The sequence below is a fragment of the Chrysoperla carnea genome, chromosome X, assembly GCF_905475395.1.
Source record: "Chrysoperla carnea chromosome X, inChrCarn1.1, whole genome shotgun sequence".
NCBI classification, from domain to species: domain Eukaryota; kingdom Metazoa; phylum Arthropoda; class Insecta; order Neuroptera; family Chrysopidae; genus Chrysoperla; species Chrysoperla carnea.
The window spans coordinates 32,346,333-32,367,905 of NC_058342.1; the positions used below are offsets into that span (position 1 = coordinate 32,346,333).

Here is a 21,573-nt window from a genome sequence, read left to right on the forward strand (position 1 = left end):
TGTTGCCAATGAATCGATAAGATAGACCTTAATTCGGAATAAAAATAATTCTAGAACAGAAACTCAAGCTGAAATTTTTGTAGCGTGCTGAGGACGTAAAAAGTGAGGTCGAGTTCCTAAATGAGCAACATAGGTTAATTGGGTCTTGGGTCCGTGTGACCCATTTTGTAAACCGTTAGAGATAGAACAAAAGTTTAAATATTAAAAATGTTTCTAATACAAAATAAACAACTTTTGATTTTAACATTTTTTCGTAAACAACACTGTTTACTCGTGAGAGCGCAAATTATGCGCCAATTGTATAGTATGTATTATATGGGTATATCAGTTATATCTACCATGTATGTATGTGTAATGTGACAGAATAATCATCACTGTCTTTACATGGTATTTCAACAATGAACTCAGTCAATTGTTTGTTTTCACTTGTTTACATTTGAACAAAGTTTGAATCGTCCAATGAGACGAATAACGGCTAGTACCTTTATAAATTAATTAGAATAGAATATCGGTTTGATGTTTGATTATCGTATATCGATGTATCTCCGGTATCTTTTCAAATAATATCCGGTGATTGTATATTGTGTATCATTACATGTGTCAAGTCAAAATGAAAAAAGGTTTGTGGTATTTAGTGGTAATAAACATCGATTATACTATTTACAACTTTTGTTTGTTTTATTGTTAATGTTAGGTTATATTGTTACATTTCAATGGATACCTGCTTTACATTTTGTTCAATCATTTAATTAATTGACAACTCTTTAAAATACAATAACAATTAATTATCGGTATTTACATTTTAAATTAGGTATTTTTATTTATTCATCGATTTTCAATTTTTATATTTTTTTAAATTATTTTGTTTAAAAGAAGAGGAACTATTGAGTTATACCTTAGATCAGTGCTTCACAAAATCAAGATCATGTAAGATTCATTAACGAGATATGTAAGGATTGAATAATACCAGATGTTTCAATAAAACTCTATAAATACATTCTTTGATTAACAAAGTTTCCAAAAATCACTAAAAATTCCTTGGTCATCGAGCTTTTCAATTTTTATTTTATCGTTCAAAGTTGAGTGATGAATTATATAAGTTATCCTTTTCAATTGGATATTTCTATATCAAAAAATCTAGAGAGTGTGATAAAAAACTATCTAAAAATATTTAAACAATCTTGTAGTTTCTAAAAATACCATAAAAATATAAGGTTGTCGATGATATCAAAACTAAATTTTAATTTAATCATGAGTTCATTGAAAATCCATCATTTGATGAACAGAGACGACTATAGTTAGTTTATTAATGATTGATGAGAGATATCTATATTATCAAATTTATAAGCATCACTTGCACACAATATATTATATATTTTTGTAGTTGCGTGGTATTATAAAGCTAAAAAAAATCACATTATTTGTCTACAAAGCACGTATTTGGTTTATATGTATGTACCGTGCAATAAACCAAAACTTTTGTACAATCACATTAACAAACTAAAATTATTTTACTATCTAATAAGATCAATTTCATATAATCTTTGTAATTATAGAAGTTGAGAAGTTGATCTTGATTTTTCTTCTAAATTGTACCAAGTTTCCTAAATGGTACAGAGTTTTTGACTGCATATACAATTAAATTTCTATTCTTAACATACAAATTATGTTCATTCAAAGTTTTTATTCAATTTTTTGTGCAATTGCTATCAAATATTTGCTGTAATATTTGGTGAAAATAAATTTTTATATGAAAATAAATTTTCCCACTAAGTTAATTACGTGTAAATTGTTAATTGATACAATAGCATACATTATATATAATATAATGTATTGTCTTTGAAATACACCCATCATCTCTTTGTCAACTCGAAAGATATCCCTACACAACACTTTATAATATTATATAATATCGAAAAGTTTCATAATAAAGTCATTGTGAAAATTATTTTACATTGAACGAAAATTTTTCCTATAATTCAGAAATGTTTTATTTTATACAAATTATATAAAATCTTTAACGATCACAAGATAAAATACTCTATATATTATAAATGCGAAAGTAAACATGTTTGTTTGTTTGTAAACTGTACAGCAATATACCTCATACTTCAGAATAACACATGAGATATAATTTATAAAGATATATTAATATAAAAAGATTAATAAAAATAAAAATTAATTTAATTTGACCTTTCCATAAATTACAGATTTCTGTAAAAATAGTCAATCTAAAATATTTTACGGCCATCTTTTCTAATATTCTCAATGAATAATTACGACTATTATACATTTAAAAAAATAGAAAACCATACATATTTTTTACCTGTGTAAAACAATCCTTATCATTATTTCGAGTGTTATAGAAAGGGGATGAGCGAAAGCAATCTTTACCAATCTTTACTTTTAAACCCAGCGAAGCGGGTGGGTATCACTCTAGTATTTTCCATAATGTTCGGTTAAGAAAATTTTGTTCATGTAACGATTAGAGACTGTAAGAGCAGGGTAGATTTAGGGTTGGAATTATTTTTATCTTATTTTTAACTTTGATGAAGAATTTTGTTATAACTTCATGAATGTAGAAGAAAATAATAATAAAATTTTTCGATATCTGCCTTGGTTTTCGAAATATCGAAAGCTAAATACACTCATTCTGTTTCCACTTCCATTTAGTATATTTTCAAAGATATCAACTTGAAAATTTACCTATTTTGGAATAAAAGGTAAAACAGACCATTGCATGGCATATATGTGTTGAATGATAAGTGATAATATTTTCGCTGAGAAACTGTGGGTATTGTGTAATCATTATAATAATAATAATAATAATAATAATAATAATAATAATAATAATACAAATAATATTAATACTACCCCATTGTTTGTACTGTCTTCAGTTTTATTAATGAACACTTAACTATAAAGATAACATTGTTTTTGAATAAGATTGTATTTGAGTGTTACTTAATGACACCACAATATATGAATTATATACATATACTTTTCTCTTTAACTCCCTCTTCAGTGCCTGCACACACACCCCCCCTCTATAAATACCCTCTTCTATACGCTCCTTCACACATACATATCATCATAATACAGTTCACTTACAGAATCTACCCCCCCCCACCTCTCCGTCTCCCTTCCAACCTATCATCCGTCATCAAAGCCGTTCTTTAATATAGTTTTAAAATACAGAATGGAATGTATTCAAAAATTTTCAAATTCAATTCAAGGTATGGGTATGGAGGTTAGCGGGCGATGCTCGAGCATCGCGCCTCGAAGCAATGGTTCAGAGCACCTAGCCAAATAGACCCTTGTACTCTATCCCCGCTACGCTTTTCAGTGGCTATTATAACCAACTGATGTACTGAAACCCAAGATTTGCCTAGCGCTGAGTTTCCTAATTTCTTCTGGTTCGACTATGGCCGGACCAAACCATTTTCTTCGCTGCTGTATGAGCGCCGGGCAGTAACAGAGAAAGTGGATCGATGTTTCTTCTGAATTTTCTCCGCATCTGTCACACGCGGGAGATTGTCTTTTTCCAATCTGATGTTGGAACTTGTTCAGGTTATCATGCCCTGTGAGTAACTCTACGATGACTCTAATATCAGCTCTGTTTAGTTTCAAGATCTACTCGACTACTCTGTTACCGAGCGAGTTTCCTTCACCCAACAGGCTTTTGGCGATTCGTCCTCCCTCGTAGCTGGTCCATGCCTTTAATTGTTGGTTTTTCAGATTATCTCCTAATATGTTAAGACCTTCTTGGTATGGCATCCTCGCAAGCTTTTCTTGAGTGGGAGCCATGGTCGTTCCCAATTTGGCCAGCTTGTGATCTTTTTTATTTTAGCTGCGCCACCCTGTAAGAATGTGTATAGCAGCACCCAAGTGATCAAGTCATGTTCATAAATGTACATTGTAAATTCAATCAAATATTTTATCGGTTGACCAAAATGATTAAGCCCATTCAGCCATGGTAACATGGAATTATTCAAAATTACTCACTGTAACCAATTTATTTGTATGGAATACAATCACTTCAACTTCTGTAAGACGTATCTTATATACATACACAACACACACACATAAACACATACCTTTTTTTTACTAAAAAAATATATAAATTAAAGTCTCATTTATATTGAATTTATACAGTGTGTTTATTGTGTAAGTTTCTTCAACAGTGGTGGATTTAAGAGATTAGTACCTGGATGACCGACCTTTGCTCGGTATATTTTTAGTTAAAAAGACACAAATTTTATGAATAATATAAGAACCGTTTAAAACTGCACATAAATACCAAATTGAATGTCCCCGTAATGTACTTTATTTCGATAACTACGATATACACCAACAGATGTCAGGAAAAGTCATATTTTGCAGTGTATGTTTCAGTTTTTCATGAAAAGACGAATAAAACGACGTTTTTTTTTTAAATGAAACCTAACTGGATCTACTTTTCGTCCTAAAAAACCACTACATACTCCTTTTCATGAAAATCGTTGGAACCATTTCCAAAATCGTTGATACAAGAATTGCTCGTTTAAATATATCCAGTTAAAATTTTCAAATAATCGATTTTTGCATTTCCGGGATGTGCATATATTTAAGGTGATTGTATACCTACAGTATTGTAAAAAAAGTTTTGGTTTATTGCACGGTACATACATATAAACCTTGTAATGCTTTGTAGTTAAATAATGTGTTACTTTAAGCTTTACAATACCACGCAAATACAAAAATATATAATATATTGTGTACAAGTGATGCTTGTAAATTTGATAATATAGATATCGCTCTTCAATCATTAATAAACTAACTATAGTCGTCTCTGTTCATAAAAAAATTGGATCTTCAATGAACTCATAATTAAATTAAAATTTAGTTTTGATATCATCGACAACCTTATATTTTGATGGTAATTTTTATAAACTACAAGATTGTCTAAATATTTTAGATAATTTTTTATCAGACTCTCTAGAATTTTTTGATATAGAAATATCCAATTGAAAAGGATAACCTTGATTCATCATTCAACTTTGAACGATAAAATAAAAATTAAAAAGCCCGATGATCTAGGAATTTTTTGTGATTTTTGAAAACTTTGTTAATAAAAAAATATATTTATAAAGTTTTTATTGAAATCCCTAGTATTATTCAATCCTTGCATATCTCCTTAAGTATCGTGGTATTTATTTCAATAAGTATGACCCTAATAAATATGAAGTCCTGCTTCTGTCATCATGCTTACGGTGATATCAGAATAATTTGGATAAATTTTGGACGAACACTATGTATATTAATGAGCAGAATGTATCGATGATCTATATAATTTAAGTTGTGAAATGGACTGAATCAAAATAGATACCTATAAGTAAGGTGAATATTATTGTAAGTATTGATAGACTTTGTGACTGATCGATCGATAGATCTGACAGACAAACTTATTGATAGAACAGAAAGACGGACGGACTTTGAAACAGTGTGTTGAGTTTGTGTATTGGTTGGATGTAATATAATACTGACAAATTTGTTGTTCAACATTCATTCTAAAATAATAATGATATGCTAACTCGTGCGTTTCGAATCCACGTGGTATACAACACTTGATTCGAAAGTTCATTCACTATTTTTTGAGCTGAAATTATTAGCATATATCTACATAACGAGAACAGCGTATCTTAAGAATGTACAAGCGCCTGGGCAATTTTAGATAAAAAGCTTGATTTTACTTTAACATGTAGTTGGACTAAGTCTAAATCAATTCTAAGCATTTCAGGGGGAGGGGGTTGCTAGTGGTGTAGCGACGGGTGGCAAGGGAGTGCATCTTGTCCCGGGCTCTACTCACAAAGTGTAAGAAGACGCTGCGAAATACCCGAAGAATTGGCTAGAGATAAATAATAGATATCTTTTGAACTAATTTTAGATGATCATATACATTTCAAAATCTAGTCTTGTTTTCTCAACTACATTTTTTGTCTAAAATTTAAAGACTACCTTGAGCCTATGACTTTATTGATTTTAATTTATTTATTAATTAATTTGCGAGTATATTTTTCATATAATATTATATAATTTTCGAATAGGGGAGGGGGCTAAAATAGTATTGCGCCCCGGACGCAAGTTAAGCTTACTACACCACTGTTTAAGTCGAAGGTGCCTGTTGAGATTATCAGTGACGGTTTCCTGATCGAAGAATTCCTAATAAACAAGTGTTCTTAAATGTGTATCGTAATTTGGCAAAAAAAGGTAATTTTCTTAAAGCTTAATGCAGAACGTCCCATATAGCAAGAATTTTCCGGCGAAGAAGCTATTCTTAACATGGTCGAAAATAATCCCTGTATTAGTATACGAAGAAAAATTTTGCTCAAAAATTTATTTAATTGTTTAAATTCAATAGTGTCCATAATTCCTGAACTTTTGGGCTTTGGACAACAGTAAATAAGGCACATTCGATTTAAAACTTACCAAATAATACGCTCTTAAGCTATATTCATCGAGTAGTGGACACTGCATATTTTAATAATTTTAATGGATTTTAATCGTGTCCCATTTTTGAACGCAAGGACTAAAAACTTCAAATCCAACCAACTCCTTTATAGACGAAAAACTCAACCCAATCAACTCGTAATTACAACAATACTCCGGATCTATAAAGTTTTTGGTCTATTTTTTTCGATTACCAATTTTAATATGTATGAATAGTTCAAAGTTTCTTCTGGCTATTTTCTGGGCATTCGAACGAAATGTAAGAAGCCATATCATCGTTTCAAAGAGAGCGATCAAATAATTCGAAATTTCGATTTTCTCTCAAATAGTTTACATTTTTGTTTTTCCAAGTTTTTCCATTTTTATTTAGTAAGATTTCATAATATTTTCATACAAGGAACGATGCTTGCCTATACAAACTTTTATCCATTTGTTTCTTACAGAGCTGCCATCTGAATTTGCGTTCCTTGAATAAGATTTGAACCAAGCCCAACTTGGTTCATTTATATCATAGCCGGTGATATAAATGGATGAAGGCGTTCGTATAAATATAAATCAATAAACAAGATAGTTTTCATATGTACCCATTGCGAAATAAAAATTACTCAAAATTCGAACTCGAAACGAAAATCACCTGACATCTAGTGTTCGAACTGAAACTTAACTTTTAGTTTAAACAATCAATATTTTTGATTCAATCAGTTTTCTCTTACCAACATTATAATATATATATTTCTTTCTTTATGCTTGCTTCTCTGCTCATCACTAAATATAAGTTTAATGCTGACATCTATATTTGTTTTTAATGACTAAGCAGTCCCTCTCTCAGAGAGTACAGTCATTTTTCAGAGCCATCTATCAAATCAAGTTGTAAACATACACAAATTGCAGTGGTACTAAATTTTAAAAAATTCTACGAAGCGAAATTCCAGTTCCTTCTGTTTGCAAGTTTGAACGTGATTTTTTTTTTCAAAATCAGAAAGATCTTATAAAGTTTGAGTTGCAATCTTTGTTCTGTGATGTGAAAAAGAAAGCGGTGCGATTAATCTTAGTAAAATTAACAACGTAAATGGTTTTTTTATTTAAATTTTAAGCTGATTATTATTAAATCAAATCAAATTTCATAAAATACCTACTTTTGTTAATAAAAAATGTCTGAAAAAAAGTGTTCAAGTGCGGGGCTTCCCAAATTAATTGATAAAAAAGTAAGTTTTATTGAAAAAAATGTCTTTAAGTTGTATTAAACTAACAACTTTTTTGTTTAAAACCTCGTTTAAAATTTTTGAAATAAAAATCGTATAAAATTTTTTACAGTAAATTCTCAGTAGCTCAAATATCGATTCCGAGAAACCGCCTTTTAATTAAGAGGGGACAAGGGTCTGAAACATCAAATTTTTTTTTTCGGATTACCTTTTTTATTAATATTTCTCAATGTCCTAGCAATTATATTTTGCGTAGGTTGGAAACAAGTTGTAGAAAGTACGGTTACTTTTAAATTCTGATATGCGTACCATGCTTAACAATTCAGCACTTGCATTATGAACAGTTTGCTCACGCATGATTTAAAACAAATGATATATTTTGTTTTTCGAATAATGAACTCTTTGAAATTTAAAAACTATAACTCAAACATTGTCACGTTTCCTTATAAAATTTACATAATTGAGGTTTTACTGTAATTTAAGTTTTTGCCCTATTTCGTATCGTTTTCCGAATAAAATTTAAAGGATGGGAAATTGAGTGATTTAATTAGATTTACTATAATATAAAATTTGCCTTCTTTTTTATATATCTAGGAAGATGATCCCAATGCAACGCCCTCCTTGTATAGAATAGGTCGTGGACGAGGTAGTGGATTCAAATCTCTTGCGCAATTAAGAGATGCACTTAATAGTTCTACGACTTCAAACACCTTAAGTGAATCTACAACAGAACATTTAAAAAAGCTTGGATCTCCAAAACTTTGTGATAAATTAACACCTACCACAAATCCAAAAACAGAAACGGAAGCCACAAATCCAGAAACGCAATCATTCGCAACCACTTCAAACACGTTAAGTGAATCTACAACAAAGCTTTTAAAAAAGCTTGGATCTCCAAAAATTGATGATAAATCAACCACTTTCACCAATCCAGAAACGGATACCAAAAATTCAGAAACGGTTATTAAAAGAGAAACATCAATTAAATCGGATATAACAGTTGCATCCACTGCCAATGTGGTAGTCTCTACGAAAGAAACGACCCCAGTTATTAAAAGAGCAACGCCAACAGAATCGGATAAAATAGTTACATCCACTGCCAATTATATTCGACTGAATGTGGACCCAGAAAAAGGAGTGTATGAATACGACGTACGTTTCAATCCAAGCGTTGACAATCGCAATTTAAAATTACAAATTTTAGAGAAATTTTTCATAAGTCCATTAAAAATTTCCGACGGTAATGTCTTTTATTTACCAATTCGATTAAACATAACAAATTTTTCCGGAAAACATCCCGTAAACGGAGTTCCAATAACAATTAACATGACTCTGAGGCGCAAGCTAAGTTTAGCCGAATGTACGCCTTTATATAATATTTTATTTCGACGTATTTTTAAACTCTTACAATATGTTCAATTCGGACGAAAAATGTTTAATCCGGCCGAATTTCATCGTTTAAACCAGCATAAACTGGAAATATGGCCAGGATATGTAACCGCTGTTGATGAGTACGAAGATGGAATTATGTTATGTATCGATTGTAGTCATCGAGTACTTCGTACGGATACAGTTCGATCGTATCTAGTGGAATGTATTTCCGTAGCACATCGTACCGGCCGCTCATTTAAACAAGAAGCGGAAAAGGCTTTAATTGGCCAAGATATAATTACTAGATATAATAACAAAATATATTGCGTTGATGATATTTTATGGGATCAAAACCCATCGGGAAAATTTCAAACTCGCGATGGTTCGGAAATTTCTTACATTGAATATTTTAAAAATTATCACGGGATTGAAATCCAAGACGTAAAGCAACCATTACTAGTCCACAAACGGCCAAACGATACCTTGCTTTGTCTAATCCCAGAATTAAGTCACATGACAGGTTTAACGGAACAAATGAAAAAAGATTTTGTGTTAATGAGAGATCTAAACGCCGTTATGCAAATAACACCGGATGTACGAAAAATGGCGATTCAAAAATTTCTAAATAGTGTTCGGAATAATTCCGAAGCACAAAAATTACTTAATTTATGGGGGCTAAGTCTTGAATCCAAAACAATTAACTTAGAAATGAGAATTCTTCCAGCCGAAAACATTCTGTTTGGTGGAAGCAAATGTGTACAGGGCTCATGGAATGCTGATTGGTGTAGAAGTATCCGTGAAAATCGATTAATTTCTGCTATAGATATCCAAAAATGGTACGTAATCTTCACACCAGGGGACAGAATCAAGGCTGAAAGCTTTACAGATATGCTTCTGCAAGTTTGTGATCCAATGGGTATGCGAATATGCCCTCCACAATTGATATGCTTACAAAATGATGCTACCGAAACTTATGTACAAATGCTAAATGAAATTATTCAACCCGATGTACAAATTATCGTACTTTTATGCCCCCGAATAAGGGATGATCGTTATTCCGCGATTAAAAAAATATGTTGTGTGGATAAACCAATTCCGTCGCAAGTGATTCAATCGCGAACAATTAAATCTAATCTAAAACAGCTTCGACCTGTCGTACGAAATATCGCGTTAAAAATGAATTGTAAACTTGGTGGTCAATTATGGTCTATAAATTTTCCAAAACACAATTGGATGATTTGTGGTATCGATGTTTATCATGACAATCGATCGAGATCAAGGAAAAGTGTGGTTGGATTTGTGGCATCTATGAATCAACAAATTACCAGATGGTTTAGTCAGGTTGCTTTCCAAACCAAAACCGAAGAATTATGTAGCGCGTTAAAAGCATTATTTACAAACGCGTTAAAAAACTTTTTTAACGTTAACGGCAACTGGCCAACACAAATTTTCATTTTTCGAGATGGAATCAGCGATGGTCAACTAAAATTTTCTAAACAGTATGAAATACCACAATTAATGGAAGCGTTGAAAATTATCTGGAACAGTAATATTTGTCGACCGGATCAGATGCCAAAATTAACTTTTATTGTTGTTCAAAAGCGGATTAATACACGATTATTTTTACAAGATAATGAAAAAAATCCCCCACCAGGTTCAATTATTGATCATACAATTACACGACGAGATTGGTATGATTTTTTCCTGATTCCACAATGTACACGACAAGGGACTGTATCCGTCACACATTATGTGGTTATCGAAGATCAGAGTGGGATGAGTGTGGCGCATATACAACAGTTAGCCTTTAAAATGTGTCACATGTACTATAATTGGTCTGGAACTATAAGTGTACCTGCTCCATGCCAAGTAAGTAATCTTTTTAAGCTTGTTATTATTCGTTTTAGCGAGTTTGTTCCTAAGCGGTACATTTTAAGACCGTGAGTATATTTTTCGTCAAACCTAGACATAATAAGCTTGAAAATAAGGGGTGAATCATGGAATTTGATAAAGGAATAGGGGAGTAAGGAATAGGCCAGAAAAAAACTTGAGTGATAATATATAAGATTCAGAGTTTTCAAATTAAAATAAAGTTTGTTTGTGGTAGCCCTGGAACAAACTCAATAAAATCGATATGTAATTTTTATACCATGTATATATGAAATATACATAGTATATTAAGTTTAGTCCCAAGTTTGTAACGCTTAAAAATAATGATGCTAGGAAAAAAATTTTGTCATAGGTGTTCATTCGTCCGTCCGTCTGTGGACACGATAATTTAAAAACGAAAAAAGATATCGAGCTGAAATTTTTACAGCGTACAGAGGACGTAAAAAGTGAGGTCAAGTTCGTAAATGAGCACCATAGGTCAATTGGGTCTTGGGTCCGTAGGACCCATTTTGTAAACCGTTAGAGATAGAACAAAAGTTTAAATTTAAAAAATGTTTCTTATCAAAAATTAAACAACTTTTGTATGAAACATTTTTTCGTAAACATCACTGTTTACCCGTGAGGGCGCCAATTAGGCGGAAGTTTTATAATATGTACTATACTTGATTATCAGTTATGTATTTGTCACATTTTTGTATGTGTTATGTGATAAAGAAATCAACACTGACTATGCATGGTATTTCAACAATTAACTCAGTCAATTGTTTGTTTTCACTTGTAACATTTAAATTTCTTTGTTTACAGTATGCCCATAGATTAGCGTCTCTGGTTGGCACTTACATTCACAAGATTCCCGATGAAAAGTTGGCTAATCGTCTATATTATATTTAAGGAAAATTTAAAATAATTTTTTTGAATAAATAAGAAAGAAACGTTGTTTTAAATAATAAATAATTAATTCAATAAGAAAGAAACGTTGTTTTAAATAATAAATAATTAATTCATGTTTTCAAATTATGGATAATAAAGATTGTTATTTTATTTTTCATTAAATTATTTGTTAATTATTTTTTTCGCCGCCCTGAGGAGTTGAAAACTATCAAAAAAACTTGTATTTACTAAATTTTATTTGGATTTCGAAACAACGAAGCCAGAAAATGAAAATTTGATAATTATTAACAAATCTGGAAAACTTAACAGAGATTTTCATCCTATTTCGTCAAGTTCTATAAAAATCCAACTCATAATATAATCGGTGTGGCTATCCGCACAATACCGTCTACGGTCTAGACCGTCCACGGTCTAGACCGTATTGTGCGGATAGCCACACCGATTATATTATGAGTTCGATTGCTTGGGCATCATACTCAACTTTTGGCCTAAGGGGGTCAAAGTAGGAATGTTAAGTTTAGGGATGGCAAATCAGTAATTTTTGGCCTCAAAAATTGATTTAGCCAATGAAATCTACACTAATTTTATAAAGAGTAAACATTTGATTTTTTGTTTGTAATGGATTAACTCAAAAACTGTTGAAACGATTTTAAAAATTATTACATATTTAAAAAGCTAAAAAAAAATTAGGGTTCCGTATCCACAAATTTATGATGTGGGAGTCAATGATAAGTTCAGACCCAGGGGACAGCTATCATGATCAACTGCCCTGAGTACGTCTAAAATAAAAATTTTCGATATTTCGCTTTATCTTTGAGATAAGAGCGTATTCTACAGAAATGTAACATACCGTGTGCGGTATACTCTCGTCCACGGTATACATTATACAGATGGGAAAGCGTATTCTACAGAAATGTAACATACCGTGTGCGGTATACTCTCGTCACGGTATACACAATACAGATGGGAAAGCGTTTCTACAGAGATTTTTTGCCGTGCGAGGTTTTTAACCGCACACGGTAAGCTATAACACACGGTATGCGTTTATACAGAGATTTTCAAGCCGTGAATGGTTCTATACCACACACGGTAAGCTCTAACACACGGTATGGTATATATCTACTAGGAAGTAAACTACTGTGACTTGTGCTCCACTGCACAAGTCATAGTAAAGTACTGTGACTTGTGCTCCTCTCCACAAGTAATTGTAAAATACTGTGACTTGTGCTCCACTCCACAAGTCATAGTAAAATACTGTGTCTTGTGCTCCACTCCACAAGTCATAGTAAAATACTGTGACTTGTATCAGTTGTACATTATGTATACCGTGTGTAATGGTCAGCTACTTTTGATAAACGGAGGTAAATCTCCTATTCATTTTGGACTTTGTCTAGTGAATTTTGAACACGATATAATAAGTAAATATTTGAATTTGAAACATAGATAATTTTAATTTTATCGAGTTGGCAACATTCGTTTAGTTCGATATCTTTCGTAAACGTTCGTTTATTATCGAGAATGATGGTACAGCAATAATCCAAAATAAATTAGTTCAAATTTGTACAAAGATGTTTTTAATTTATTTATTAACAATAAGTATTTATTTCATAACAAATACACAATCCAATGATATCTTAGGTTGTGGAGGATTCATTAAGAGCGATGGACAATTAGATTTTTCACGTATACTTATTAAATTGTAAGTGAAAACGTCTACATTTTTTCGAAAGTTAGGTTAGATTTGATAAAATTTCTCGTTTTTTCCCGTAGATACACCAAAAAGGGTAGTTTAAAAGATACTACAGAATGTGCACCAAATAATGGATATTATTTTATACCCTTGTATGATAAGGGTAGTTATATATTAAAAGTTGAACCACCGACCGGCTGGAGTTTTGATAAAACTCAATTTGAGTTAAACGTTGACGGTGAAACTGATCCTTGTAGTTTAGGAAAGGATATCAATTTCTATTTTAAAGGATTTGGTATCACGGGAAGGGTAAGTTTTCTTTCAATTTCTATTCATTTGCATGTTTTTTTGAACTTTTGTAGCCTAATCTATGAACTTCTTGTTTGAAATGTATCTTGTAAGGTTGTCCTGTAATTTAACGAGTTTCATAATCGATGATTAAACTTGGTCCATGACTTAAAATCGAAGTTGTACATCTTAATTCCCATCTCTTGGCCATTTTTCGGTTTTATTACCTCGATACCTCGACTTATAATTGATTTTTTTAGGTATACAGTGCGAACAGTGAAACGGGACCCGCTGGTGTAAAAATATCCTACAACGAAAATGGGAAACAACGTGAAACCGTCACTACGGAAGGGGGTAACTTTTATTTTACTCCTGTGGTACCAGGACGTTACACAATTGTTGCATCTCATCCTAAGTAAATATTTTAACAACTTTTCTTCCTGAAGGTTCATTTATTAATTTTTTTGTTCTTGTTATAGATGGAAGTTTTTGAAAAATTCCGTAACAGTAGATGTAAAAATTGGAAATACGGAGTTACCACGTGACAGTTTTATAGTGGCTGGTTACGATGTTACCGGACATATTGTTGGAAATGGTGAACCAATAGATGGCGTTAATATTGTTTTAATTAATGATAAACTGGTGAGTTTATATTTCCCCCCCAAAAAATAAACTTACACTCTGGGTCTTAGATTATAATGCACTGCTGAAGGTGTGATGCAAACCCGTTCTATAAGAGGGAAAATATGACTATTATTTTTAGGCTTATTTTAAACGAAAATAAAGGTCAAAGGGAAAAGGTTTTCTTTCCACGCTACTTTAGGGCATCACAGCTTAAATGAAATTTTGTATGTAGGGTTGTTTACTAGACATTTCGATGTTATAAAAGCGAGGACTGTTTTCAGCAAATTGGGGGTAATTTCCAAAGGAAAAGATGCTTTTTTCGACGTTTTTGTGGTTTTAAATTTCAGTAAAGCCTTCTCAAATTGAGCTAAGGTGCTAAACATCGGTATGTAGATTAGGCTAGGGCCAAGGATATACATTTTGGGGATTTCAACTTCCCAGGCCCCACTTCCCTCTTTTTTTATTCCGAAATATTATGTTTTTCACGATTTTCATGGCTTTGAACATCCGTACAAGCTCTTTAAATTGAGCAAAGGGGTTGAAAATCGGTATGTAGGTTTGGCCTAGGGTTAAGGATATGCATTTTGGGAAGTGTCAACTTCCCAGTCCCACTTTCCTCTTTTTTTTCCGAAATATAATGTAATGGCTGTGAATATCTGTATCTGTATATAATTTATGGTTGTGAATATCTGTACAGTCTGTCAGTCTCTCTAAATTAAGATTTACGGAGATGTGGGGTTCGTTTTCAAACCCTTCCCCCTCGTAACGATTATTATAATGTCATTTTATATAACTTAACCTCAAAATAAATGGTTAAAATGTCAAAAATCTGAAAATAGAGGAAGATGATAAAATACCCTACCCTACTGGATGAAATCCTGGATTCACGTCTGAACAAGGTTGTACTTTTTGAAAGTGTCAGTTTCCCAAAATAACATAAAAAATGAAAAACATCTTTTAATAAGAAATATATAATGAGGAAGTTGAGGATGGGGGTAGTCTTAAGTGTTGGAACTTTGCTTTTGACGAGTTTTTGTTTGTTTCAGAATTACGTGGTAGCCGAATGTAACGTTCATCCAATACCAAATTTCCAAACAAATTTAGGCAAACCAATATGCAGTATTAAATCGGATGCAAGCGGTACATTTAAATTTGTTTCATTACCACCCGGCAATTATAAAATCGTGCCATTTTATCAAGAGACAAATGTTAAATTTGAGATACAACCGGCATTTATTGAATTCACTGTAAATGATAATAGTGTTGAAATCGATACCAAGTTTACGGTGACTGGTTTAACTGTAAGTGGTCGTGTGATTCTACCAAAGGAGAATCAAGGTGCAACCGTTATTGTTAATAATGAACAGAAAACTATTACTGGTGTTAATGGACAATATACTTTGAATAATATTCGATCTGGTACCTATCGATTAACTGCCCAAGCTCGTAAGTATGTTTTTTATTATACGAACGAACCTCTTCTTAGAGTGTCCTATGGTCTAAGTGTGTCCCACCCCAGGACAGCCACTCTAACCTAACCTAACCTAATACCTGTATTAATTTATCGAATAAATAAATTTCTTGAGTTTTTTTCATTTTGTATAATCCAAACCAGGGACACCTATTTTGGAGGACCTGCAGAAAATGGGATCTTAAAATTAAAGAAATGTTCTATACGTTTTTTATATTTATGGAAAATAAATGGCCTTCCCAAGAAAAACTAATAAAAAAACGTTGTTTTTTGAGCTGGACACTGGATATAACCCCTTAATTATGAAATAACTATGAAGGTCCAGAAGCTCCCAATAAATGTACAACATATTTTAAAAATTGTTTTTTCTTTTGGTTTGCAGCGGATATTAAATTCCCCGAAATCAAAGTGGATATAATGCCTCGTAAACATACGTTACCCGATTTAAAACCGAACGCATATAAAAGTTGCGGTCAAGTATTGAGCGACAACGAATATGAAGTTGTGTACGAATTAGAATCGAACAAAGATCGTTTTACTGTCAAATCAAATCCAAAATCGGGTGGAAATTATTGTATTTATTTACCTCCGGGAAAATATTCAGCTACAGTACTGCCAAGTGTTCATGATCCACCAAATGTTCAGTAAGTATTAAAATAATATCAAAACAATGAAAGCGGTGGGTCCCCAAAAAGACGCCCCGGGATTTGTGGATGAATTTTACAGAAGATATGTTCAAAAATAATTCTTAAAAAGCATGTAATGTGGGCAAAATATGACTTTGATGACTGTGTTCTGCTCTTCACATTTTTTAAGGCTTATTTTCTTTTTTTACATAGATTTTATCCATTGGCTCACACCGTCGAAATTGTGGACAAAACTCCACAAGAAATTGTTTTCTCGCAATTACGTGCTACAGTTACTGGAACAGTTGAATGTTTCACGAGTGCCGAATGTGAATCCTTACAAATTGACTTGAAATCCATGTCAACGGGTAGTCCATCACAGATTTACAAAACTGTCATTTCTAGTAAGTATCCTGGCAGAATCCAATTTTCAGAATTTATTTCTTCTAAAAATATATTTCTTGTTTTTAGATGGAAAATACAAATATTCCGATATTCCTCCGGGACGATATGAAGTATCTATTGTAGGAGTTGGACTTTGTTGGGAAAATCAGAAACATTATATCGTGATCAATTCAGAAGAAGCCTCAATTCCATCATTTAAACAAACTGGCTATCGTACTCTGTTCCGAACTGATTATCAAACTCAAGTAAGTAAAAAATGCTACAATTACGGACCCATTCTTCATGAGAAACGACCCGGAAGGAGAAGCTTTTAACGTTCAGCGTTGCCACTGATTTCGAAAGAAGCGTGTACTTTCGTTTGCCTCTAATAAAACCCTTTGCCAGATGGCAATCTTTTCTCCAATTTGGACCCAGTTTTGGCAGGATAGAAGTTCCAACAAAGAAGTTTTGAGCATTCTGCGCCTTTTCAAACTCTTTTTAAATCTTGAAAAACATGAGAACGATCCGAAAGAAAAGCTTTGGGAATGTTCATGGGTTTATTTGACTCTAATAAAACCTTTTGCCAGATGAAAATTCTTGTCTGCTATAAGGAACCAGTTACGGCATAATAGAATTTCCGACAAAGAAAAATTGAACATTCTGTGCCTTTTTAAACCTTGAAAAACGGGAGTGAAATCGGTTCGATTATAGTTTTATCTCAAAAACTGTTCTTCCAATCGTTAAATAAACCCGATTTTTGTATTCACCGGGTCAAAATTACCTTATATATTGAGTTTTATCGAAATCGAGAGTGCAAATTTTTTTTCGCTTTTTTGCAATTTTTTTAAGGGGTACCCCTTTGTAAAAAATCGAAAAATCATAAAAATATTAAATGTTTTGGAATTCAATAAAATTCATATTATAAGGTCAATTTGACCCAAAAAAATGAAAAATCCAGTTTATTTAACGATTAGACGATTGGATTCCGAGTTATGGGCTGAAATCGCTTCGATTAAAGCACTATCTCAGAAACTGTTCTTCCAATCGTTAAATAAACCCGATTTTTGTATTCTCCGGGTCAAAAATACCTTATATATTGAGTTTTATCGAAATCGAGAGTGCAAATTTTTTTTCGTTTTTTTGCAATTTTTTTAAGGGGTACCCCTTTGTAAAAAATCGAAAAATCACAAAAAAAATTAAATGTTTTGGAATTCAATAAAATTCATATTTTAAGGTCAATTTGACCCAAAAAAATGAAAAATCCACTTTATTTAACGATTGGCACAATAGTTTCTGAGATAAAGCTATAATCGGACCGATTTCAGCCCATAACTCGGAATCCATTCGTCTAATCGTTAAATAAACTGGATTTTTCCTTTTTTTGGATCAAATTGACCTTAAAATATGAATTTTATTGAATTCCAAAACATTTAATATTTTTGTGATTTTTCGATTTTTTACAAAGGGGTACCCCTTAAAAAAATTGCAAAAAAAACGAAAAAAAATTTTCACTCCCGATTTCGATAAAACTCATTATATAAGGTAATTCTAAGGTAAATTTGAACAAAAAAATTAAAAATCCAGTTTATTTAACAATTAAACGAATGGATTCCGAGTTATCTGAAAAGAAGCTTTGGACGTTCGGCATTGCCACTGATCTCAAAAGAAACGTGTAATTTCATTTGCCTCTAGTAAAACCCTTTGCCAGAATACAATTTTGTCTCCAACAAGGACCGAGTTCTGACATAGTGAAAGTTCTGACAAAGAAAGTTTGAGCAGTTGGCACCTTTTAAAACTTTGAAAAAGATGAGAAACCATCCGAAAGATAAGCTTTGGACTTTCGGCGTTGACACTGATCTCGAAAAAAACGTGTATTTTCATTTGCCTCTAATAAAACCCTTTGTCAAATGACAATTTTTGTCTCAAATAAGGACCTAGCTGCGACAATTTTTATTTATTTTGGTTTTTTTTTTCAGATTCATTATGAATTATTAAGCGAAAATAATTCCGTCATACAAAAAGGTGTAATCAACAATCCTCCAGGAACGAACACTCATTGTCTCAAGAAATCCGGACGATATCGTTTCACTGGTGTCAGTTGTCACGGCTACGATCCAAAATTCGTTGAATGGAGCACCAGTTCACGATCGAATATCCAAACACCAATCGTATTCACGGCAATCACACATGCGCATAATATTCTCGTCACCGTAAACGATAAAAACGCGAAGATTACGTTGAATGTGAAGTCCGAGGACGAGGAATTCTTGTACGCATTGGATCAAGCGAATATCACTCCAATCAGTGATAATAAAGTGATCCACGAATTTAGCTTACAAGTGGCTGAACATGAAACACTTATTATTGAACCAAAATCTGATATCATGTTGTTTAAACCGCAAGTGTTACGATTGGTTGGTAGCTTTGATTGTGTAAAATTGGCTGGAGAAATTCTGGCGTTGAAGGGGAAAATCCTTGCTGGAAAAATTGTACCACCTCTTTCAGGTAAAATATGATATGGAAAATTTTCCTCCGTACTTCTTTCGTTAGATTTAAAAGTATCTGTGAGTCCAAAAAATACGGAAACTCATAACCCATAACTCGGAATCCATTCGTCTAATCGTTAAATAAACTGGATTTTTCTTTTTTTTTGGCCTTAAAGTATGACTTTTATTAAATTCTAAAACATAAAATATTTTTGTGATTTTTCGATTTTTTCCAAAGGGGATACCCCTTAAAAAATTTGCAAAAAAACGAAAAAAAATTTTCACTCCTGATTTCGATAAAACTCAATAAATAAGGTAATTTTGACCCGAAGAATACAAAAATCGGGTTCATTTAACGATTGGAAGAATATTTTCTTAGATTAAGCAAAAATCGAACCGATTCACTCCATAACTCGAAATCGGATTTGGATAAAAATTATTTTCTAAAAATTGTTTCAAATTTTTCAGGTGTTCAAATAAGTGTGGCCCAATTAAAAGGTCATACTCAAATTGCGACATCCGAAACAAAAGCTGATGGACAGTATCGATTTGGACCGTTGGACAATGACTTAGAATATTTAATCAAAGCTACCAAGGAAAATTACTATTTCGAAGGACCGGATGCAAATGGAAACTTCAAAGCCCATAAAATGGCTGATATAATTATTGAAGCTGTTGATCAAGACAGCAAAGAAACTCTTTCGGTAAGTAATTTCTGCATCACACTGTATATATATATATATTATATTAATTCAAAATTCAATCAAAATTTTTTACAGGGTGTTCTAGTATCTGTCTCCGGTGGCGATAATTATCGTAAAAATCTTCAAACCGTAAACGATGGAACCGTACAGTTTACATCATTGAATCCTGGTGAATATTTCATGCGTCCAATGATGAAAGAATACCGATTTGAACCCACATCTAAAATGATCACAGTCAAAGAAGGCGAAAGTTTCCGATTACGGGTTAACGGCAAACGTGTTGCATTCAGTGCATATGGAACAGTTCGTTCTCTCGGTGGTACCGGAGAACCAGGTGTTTTAGTTGAAGCTCGTTCGATTTCAACCGCTTCGAAATGTGAAGGACATATTGAGGAAGCTACAACGGACATCACAGGGGCGTTCCGTATTCGAGGTTTATTACCTGGATGCTCGTATCACTTACAGCTCAAACATCAATCAGAGATGTCGTCGCCGATAACCTTCGATAACATCCAAAACGATTTACACAATATCCAATTAATTTGTTTACAACCTCCCGCTTATGTAGACGTTACTGTTCATGTCTACACCCCGAAATTGGACGATTATAAGTCGTTACGAGTAAAACTAGGATACGGAGATCAATTATCACAACCTATTCAATCCGTACGAATTGATCCACAAATATTATCACAGCGTAAAACTCCAATACCAAAACCGGGTCTTTTGGTTGTTCTAAACAGTGTCCCCTACGATAGTAAACAATACTACGTCCAATTAGAGTCCAGTTTATCCCAAGCTTCGCATTCGTACGACACAAGCACTATTTATTTCTACGCGAACACTTCATTTAAGCACGTTCAACTTGATTTTTACCCGAATGTTAAATCGCCCGAATATGAAATTAGTCCCATTTCAATTTTGGGTCTACCTTTGTTATTTTTGTTGATCTTTGTGGTATTTGTTCCAAATAAATTATTCGAATTCGGTTCAAAAGTCCAACAATATGCTTCAGTTTATATACAAAATTTAAATAATGGCGGTACTTTGAATCCAATCAGTCAAAAACAATCGAATAATTCGAAAAATAGTGGTGGAAATGAGAACGATTATGCTGACATCGAACAAATTGTACAAAATATTAATGCAGTTAAACATAAACCGAAAAAACGTGTTTTATTATCGACGTAATTTTCTCGAAAATAGTATTATGGGAATACAAAGCTTTTGATGCATTTCGAAACCTTGAAAGTTTTGTATTTCATCATCGAAGTGCAATTTCGAGAGAAATCCTGTTTATTTATTTCGTTTCAATTTTAAATTCGAGTATAAATTTTTCGCAGATTCAGATATGTATTTATATGTAATAGTTTTATTTGATTTTCTATTTGACGGGAAAATTCCTCTTAGAATTTTAAATACTGCAATAAATTTCCCGATAAAATGAAAATTTTGTA

General features: G+C 32.4%; 2 protein-coding genes across 2 annotated transcripts; both read left to right on the top strand.

The window, feature by feature from the left end:
* Positions 1 to 7,640: 7,640 nt before the first annotated feature.
* LOC123303062 (piwi-like protein Ago3) lies at positions 7,641 to 11,843 on the top strand. Its single transcript, XM_044886160.1, has 3 exons — positions 7,641 to 7,694; positions 8,286 to 10,931; positions 11,757 to 11,843. The coding sequence occupies exons 1-3, from the start codon at positions 7,641 to 7,643 to the stop codon at positions 11,841 to 11,843; spliced, it is 2,787 nt and encodes a 928-aa protein (XP_044742095.1).
* Positions 11,844 to 13,373: 1,530 nt separating this feature from the next.
* Positions 13,374 to 21,573, top strand: LOC123302715 (nodal modulator 3). Its single transcript, XM_044885771.1, has 11 exons — positions 13,374 to 13,542; positions 13,614 to 13,842; positions 14,082 to 14,236; positions 14,301 to 14,463; positions 15,492 to 15,891; positions 16,299 to 16,560; positions 16,756 to 16,946; positions 17,014 to 17,192; positions 18,903 to 19,431; positions 19,881 to 20,116; positions 20,192 to 21,573. Exons 1-11 carry the CDS (start codon positions 13,412 to 13,414, stop codon positions 21,305 to 21,307), a joined length of 3,591 nt encoding a protein of 1,196 aa, XP_044741706.1. The 5' UTR covers positions 13,374 to 13,411; the 3' UTR covers positions 21,308 to 21,573.

Coding starts and splice junctions, on each gene's coding strand:
- LOC123303062 (XM_044886160.1), top strand. CDS start 7,641: ATGTCTGAAAAAAAGTGTTCAAGTGCGGGGCTTCCCAAATTAATTGAT. Junction 7,695..8,285: donor CCAAATTAATTGATAAAAAA/GTAAGTTTTATT, acceptor TTATATATCTAG/GAAGATGATCCCAATGCAAC. Junction 10,932..11,756: donor GTGTACCTGCTCCATGCCAA/GTAAGTAATCTT, acceptor CTTTGTTTACAG/TATGCCCATAGATTAGCGTC.
- LOC123302715 (XM_044885771.1), top strand. CDS start 13,412: ATGTTTTTAATTTATTTATTAACAATAAGTATTTATTTCATAACAAAT. Junction 14,237..14,300: donor ATTGTTGCATCTCATCCTAA/GTAAATATTTTA, acceptor TTCTTGTTATAG/ATGGAAGTTTTTGAAAAATT. Junction 16,561..16,755: donor CATGATCCACCAAATGTTCA/GTAAGTATTAAA, acceptor TTTTTTACATAG/ATTTTATCCATTGGCTCACA.